Source organism: Frieseomelitta varia, unplaced genomic scaffold (genome assembly GCF_011392965.1).
Source record: "Frieseomelitta varia isolate USP_RPSP 00005682 unplaced genomic scaffold, Fvar_1.2 scaffold_152, whole genome shotgun sequence".
In the NCBI taxonomy this organism is placed as follows: Eukaryota; Metazoa; Arthropoda; class Insecta; order Hymenoptera; family Apidae; genus Frieseomelitta; species Frieseomelitta varia.
Genome location: NW_025109217.1, coordinates 822,223 through 829,265, shown reverse-complemented (window position 1 = coordinate 829,265; position 7,043 = coordinate 822,223). Strand labels below are relative to the sequence as shown.

The window sequence follows — 7,043 nt, the reverse complement described above, 5'->3', positions numbered from 1 at the left end:
GTACATAATGTATTGTATATTGTTTTTGAATTTACAAACGATGGTACAAACGATACAAAAAGAACATCGAAGAAACGTAAATGAATGGGTCTAGTCACTATCAAAGCGTTTTATAGAGTGGAACATTTCAGATATTCATGCTCGGTAAAAAATAACGCTCAAGAAATATCGAAAAACTATCTCACAATGTTGTTCGAATGACCATATCAAGACATAAGAAAAGGAAAAATTAATAATTGCACAATTATCACGTGATGAACGTTTGAGAAATTAAAGTGTTACTCAAAACCGTAGAATTTTATCCCTACGTAATGCAATTTTCTTTTACAAAGAAGAAATTTTGGAATAATTTAAACTAGTACGACAGATGATAAAGTATTGCAAAATTTTATTATTAGCTTTTTAGTTAAAGTAGAGTAACCGGATACCAAATTGAGCGTCGTCTTTAATTAAATTGAATTACATTAGATTTACTTCTTTGCTTGAAGGAACAGAGTAGATCGACAGCCGAGGTTTGGAACGAGAATTTGTATTTCCACCATTTTATACAGAATAGAAAATAGAACACTACGATGCTCTTTTCAATTACACACTTACTTGAAAATATATTTTATAATTTTGTGTGTCTGTAGAATAAAAAATAGTCTACAAGAATGAAACAAAAAATCGAGAGACGAAGTTAGATTCACTTTTAATGCCAAAACTAGTCTTCAATATGTATCAAAATGTTCCACATATAAATCATTATAATTTAAATGATTTATAAATTAAAATAAATTGATTCGTACAATTATGTTTTAATGTTCATTTTGATAAGATATATTATATCTTTATACAGTACATTTAAGTAATTAAATTATATTTTAGAATTAGTCAAGCAATTATAAAGAAGTTCCAGTGTTAAATTACAAAGAAATCACTCTATGGAATATCGTCGGATTAACAGGAATTCGTATCGCTATAATTTCGTGTGTCAACTGTAATAAAAAAAAGAAAAAGAAGAAAGGAACAGCAGAAAGGAATGAAGGTGTAAGGAAATCTAACGATCGAGAGGCGAGGTTTCTTCACCTTGCGTTCCAATCTTCCATCTCGTGTCTCAGAGCCATTATTTTCCATCGTTTCCACGTCGCAATGCTCCGATTCCGTGCGACCGTTCACCGCATTCAAATAGCTTCGCGGTAATAATAATGATCGGTGTAATTGCGTGCGCGTTCTGCATAATGGCCGAACGGCACTCACTCGAATAAAACCGGTGACAGGATGACTATATCGCGCGAGATTTCTACGACACCGGGGATTTAACAGCCGCTACCTTACGAGGATTTGTCATTAGCACCGTTCCGGCGCAATATCCCATTGACAACCGAGTGTTTCTTGCTTTCCTGCCGCAACCACTGTCCCGTTTGAAGGATCGTTTCCCACCGTGTTTGACAATTTGTCTGCAATCGCGTGGACAGCTCCCCAGTTGATTGAGTGCGAGTGTAATTCGCTGAAAAAATTGCCCGAGATATTTAGTTGATAATACCACGGAGAGAAGGAACGCCTGCGATAATCGATGTTTCTCTTTTCTCGTGATATTATATAGTTTTCCAGACCAACGAGGGCTAACGAAATCGTGCGATACAGAATACCATTAAACTCGTTTCGTCGTGTTTCACCTCTCGAAAAGGTACGTTCATTCGGAAATAGAAGCTGTGGAATAATTTTCGACAAAAAATGATCTTAATCGATGCCTCTAGCGATTTTTGGTCTTCCTCCACGAAGAAAGTAAGAAGCTAACATGTGAACGTGTATTAAAAAGTAAATAATGTAATTTAAGCTCGAACGACACGCGAAACAGCTCGTGGAACAACTTTTTCCATCGATCGCGAGGACCATAAAATATTTCAACTGTGCAAACGCGACTACGCTCTCTGCAACGAACTTTCTTCAATTCTCGATTGAATTTTCAATTTCGTCAGCCGACAGAGAGCCCAGCTCGTGCACCTCGATTTTCCTAATAATTTCGAAATAATGATATCGGAGGTTAAGCCAACTTGGCGGAAAAAGAGAAAAAAAAAGTTAATTAGAGTTTCTCTGACTGACCAGCCGCGGTTCGCAGACCGGCCAGAGGAATAATCAAGTGACGTGAAACACGGCGCAATGGGCAGAATGATAGTAATGATGTCATTACCACTTTTCCTCTCACTGAAGCAGCCAACGTTCGTGCTCTCCGAGACCTTGCCACGGACAACGCCCAGGTTCGCGGTTCTTCGCATAAGTTCACGTGCTATGATTGCTCTTGAGCGATCTCCGGCTAAATTGCGCCGAATTAGTAATCTAGGAGATACTTTCCAAGGCCAGGAGCAAGAGAAACGAACCAGACGCACCAAGTGGTGAGCGGTTTATTGCATTATGGCGAAAGACGGAGGTTCGTGGATTCGAATTACCAGCGAGATAAAACGGTTCTTTATTTCTCGCACCTTTGGTATTACAGGTTATTATGGGTCATACAATTCCTCGTTGAATCGAGAATTTTTATTGTTTATCAGGAGATCCTGGTATCTCTTCCTCGGATAAAAAAATACGCTTTTCTTACATTTGTGTCTCGTAAAGATTTTATGCGATAGTTGGTCGTTGAAACAGGTGTTGTTATGCGATTGATAGATATTTACAAAGGTATACAGCGCAAGGGTGTGTGCATTGTTTCGCTAGGTTCACATTTCGATCATTCAGTCAGTCGTGACGAAACAAAATCAACGACGTACCATAACAATGTTTGCAACGCTGGAAGTTGAAAATCGATGTACCCAGTCCAATTCAAGTCGATTTGTTCGTGAGTGGGCACGTAGTAAGAGGTCAGAAATTGCCGATAATTTGGTAGAAAGTCTTTCGCGGAAAGCGAAAGTAGGGTTGCAAGTCTGTAAAAGGAAATGAACGAAATATTAAATTAAGATACCGGTGAACATCGTGACAGACTTGGCAACAGACGCGATAACATCTACCCCAAATATTTCATCACCGTTACGTGAAACACAGATTATATCGTGTCGTGATTTCAATTAATTCCTCAACGCGGTTTCTCAACGCGTCGAAAACGTAAATTCGTAATAGCGTCATTTTGCTTCTACGATTGTTTCAATCGTTCGTAGTAGATACAGCAGAACATAAAGTTTATGAATGTACGACGCGTTTATATTTTCGTGAGTTTATTGTGCGAAACGAATTTCAAGCTGCAAGATATTTATTGCAACTATGTATGAAGTTACATAGACATTCAACTCGTAAAAATTTTTATTTTAGATTCTTTTGCTATTGATAATCTTTCTAAATTATTTTTTAAGTTATTCTAACACTGTTATGACAATTCGAAGGAAAACGTCTGTATTTAATTATGAATGTTCTTCGTTCAAATGATTTTTTCACATTCGTCCAAGAATTAGGTAGTCAATTTTTCAATAATATTCAGCTCTTAACAATTACTATGTTTAAGATAGTTATTTATGCCATACGTGCTTACTTTCTATTAAATATAGTAAATATCTTGTAATTTTTGCATAAACATATATTGATTTTAAATTAATATATTAAATTAAATTATATATTAACTATATATATTATTGACTAATATATTATACTTAAATGATATATTGTAATTGTAACAATAGCAACAAACAATTTAAAAATGTTCTAATACATACAATATTCGTGTATGTATGCAATTTGATAAATATAAAAAACATAATAAATATAATTCGATAAATAAGTAGACAAATATATTAAATATAATTTATAATAGCAGTGAAATTTTAAAATATCTTGTCCAACATAATTTCCTACGACAAGCGAATTCGTGTACTTTTGTGAGTACTTATATTGTATCTCATCGCTTACGTTCAATTACAATCGTAATGAGGATTTCGTAGCTTTTTGCGTATCACGGTTCGTTGTCACAAAAGTGGGAAAAGAGAGAGAGACAGATAAATGGATACAGAGACACAGAGAGAGGGAGAGAGAGTGAAAGAGATAAAGAGATACATAGTTACTTCGCATTGCAAATTGCATGTTTCGCAGTTTTAGATGACATCGTGCGAACGATCATGTCAAACACAGGCCTTCCACACGCGGACCGTAACGAACGTATTCTGCAAATCGGTCTGTACTACAATTTGTTCGCAACGCGCGATGGAAAAGCGAGTTAAGCGCACGGTGCCTAAGCGTTAATTAAAAAAGATTAACGCGCGCGGATAAAGGAAAAGAAAGAAAGATTAACAGAGACGGAGATCATAATGGATATACGGGCCGCATTAACGCGAGTAATTCAGTAGAACCAGATGTTTCCGCGATTAGATAACATTGATAGAATTGTGAAATACAATAGGACCCTCGTAGAACCAAAGGAAATTACGTTGTACATTGTTGTCGTGGTTCGACAAATTTCCCCAGTAATTGGACAAAATGAATTAATAAATGCTCGTTATCAGGTGATTGAAATGATTCAGATACGCACGCACTGTGAAATAATTGCGTTCCGCCGTAAATATTAATTTATGTTAATTGAATACGATCGCGGTTGCCTCAGAACTAAAACGTATGGCGAAAGAATTTCGCTAGATTTCAGGAAGAGATAACAGTCTCCGAGTCTAATTGAGAGAAACGTCGACGATGAACGCGATGATATAATATCGATACATCGATACATCGATAATCTTGAGAAATCTCCGCAACAATCTCGCCACACAAAGACGTTTCTCAACGTTTCTCGTACGCGCGAGCTCCCTCTTTCTCTCCTATTCGTATCTTTTTTTTTATCTAACTTTCACGATCGATCCGCGTCTTCCGTCAAAATTAAATCGTTCGTGCTCCCACACAAGAAAATTACGTAAAGCGCTGCTCTGGCGCATTATGCCGTAATACGTTGCTTTTCTCCGCGATTAAAAGACCATTTGAACGTCTGCCGTAACGTAACGCCGGTCAGAAATTGAGCTGTTCGTTCCCATACGATGAGCTGTTCGTAACGCTGTGCGTGCGCGCCACTACGATTTGAAAACCACGTCGTCGTCGTCGTCGTCAGAGGCGCGCTCGCACCTATCAACGTACGTGCAAGGAAAGAGGAAAGTTAAAAAAAAAAAAAAAAAAAGAAAAAAGAAGTAACTGAAACTTTTCGCGCGAAGAACGAAATTGTAAGCTCGACGCTCGTTGGAACGTAATTACTCGATTTTACTGTCAGGCAACCTTCTAATTCGGCTAATTAAAAGTATCGCGAGCGGCGTGAAATCCGGCTGGCTGGCTACAGCGTGAAACGCGCGACGAATCAGATGGTAGTTACCACCGAGTATACTCTGTATCCTCGAGTGCGAGTTACACGAACGGCAAAGCTCGTACGCCGACGGAACCAACTCGTGCGTAATCGCGAGAAATCTTCAATTAAGTCGTCTAACGATCAACGAGGTGGTTAGAGAGGAATTTTACGATGCGAGTGGAGCCTGATGAGCTGGAACACGCGGAATCGGTGACGAAACACACGAAGCAAATCTCATTGTTTCAAAGTAGCTGGCAGTTAGATCGTTCGTTCAGCGCGTGATGCATGAAACACGACGTGGGATCGCGATCAGAAACGAAGCGCTTGATCAAAGGCCGGGTTTGGTCCGGATGTGGTTTTCAGCTGGGAGTTGCTCGGTTGCTTGTACCTACCACGGATAATGCACGGTGAATTTTAATCGACCTCCGTTTATGTGCAAACCTAATATCTCCGTGTATCGTGAGAGCCGACGTTTTCGTGAGAGTACAGATTTTCTAATAAGGGATGCGTGGTACTCTCGCAGGTGTACTCTCTTTCTTGCCTGTTTTGCAACGGCCGCGCAACACGATCCAATGTTAATGTACACGAAATGCATACTCTGTTTCTCGAATTGTTTCAACTTCTCGTTCGTTGGAAGAGAAAGGTACAAAACAGCAAAGCGATCTAAGAAAAACTTGAAGAATTCAATAAAATACCATGTGCCATTCTAGATCTGACTAATGTAAAGGATACTTTTATCGAAACAATGCTAGTGAGATCTAGAATTGTACATACTACTTACAAATACTATTTTATTGAATTATCGACTTAGATGTTCGATTTCGGGAAAATAGAAAATTTCGCGAAAGAAAATATCAAGAATGATAAAAAATATTGAAGAGCTATGAAATAATGTTAATCGTAATGATGGTCTGTTCTAAAATGATACGTTCTACTTAAATTGTACTTAACTGAATACTTTATATTTTTTATTTGCGCCATCGTTTAAATTTTGGAAGTAAAGAACTAATACAAAAAAAGACAGAATGTTAAATTTTTGAAGATTCTTTAATTAAAGTCAATGGATTCTGAAGCAAAATTTGTGTAAATCGCGATTTCAATGATCTTGTACATATGTAAATATATTATGTTTAATATTTTTTAAAAATATATATCTATAAATTAAACTAATTTATATTTGTATCATATTATTTTGTCATTATATTAATTTATTTTATATTACTGTTATATTTATTAATTTATATTTTAATTTTGTCATTTTTTGACGTTTTACGGACACTGTTCCTCAAAATATACCCATAGTTGAAGGTTCAACTTTTATAACTCTGAGGTTCTACTTATATCATTCTATCAAAGTTGCATATTAAAAAGAGAAAGAGCGTTAAAGATTTGTAGAAGATTTCTTATCATCATGATGAACTGTTTCAAATTTCCACTAGCCATATTTCTGATTTCACCTTCGAAAAAGTAAAGTATAGAGCCGCGAGGAAGGTGAACCGTCAAGAATTTATAAAAGATCCTTTAATCGCAATGACGTGGGTCAATTTCGAAATCGTGCCATATCTATTCCATCGAATTTTTTCTAATTTTTCCCCGCTTCGACGGTCACAGAACAAGAGGAGGGACAGATTAGATATCGAGTCCGTTATCTGGTCGTTAAGAAAGAAAAAAAAAAAAAAAGGAAAAAGAAATTCATATCGCGATCTTGTTGATCAACCGATTACACGTTTTTTTATATTGGTACAATTAAATACGAATTAAC

At 36.8% G+C, this 7,043-nt stretch overlaps 1 protein-coding gene across 2 annotated transcripts; it reads right to left on the bottom strand.

The window, feature by feature from the left end:
• Positions 1 to 900: 900 nt before the first annotated feature.
• Positions 901 to 2,499, bottom strand: LOC122535723. 2 transcript variants are annotated; one of them, XM_043667498.1, is made up of 3 exons: positions 2,174 to 2,499; positions 1,909 to 1,996; positions 901 to 1,489 (listed from the first exon to the last, which is right to left on the bottom strand). In XM_043667498.1, the coding sequence occupies exons 1-3, from the start codon at positions 2,256 to 2,258 to the stop codon at positions 1,330 to 1,332; spliced, it is 333 nt and encodes a 110-aa protein (XP_043523433.1). In that variant the 5' UTR covers positions 2,259 to 2,499; the 3' UTR covers positions 901 to 1,329. The 2 variants fall into 2 exon arrangements, with proteins under 2 accessions (XP_043523433.1, XP_043523442.1); XM_043667507.1 differs by lacking the exon at positions 1,909 to 1,996.
• Positions 2,500 to 7,043: the final 4,544 nt, after the last annotated feature.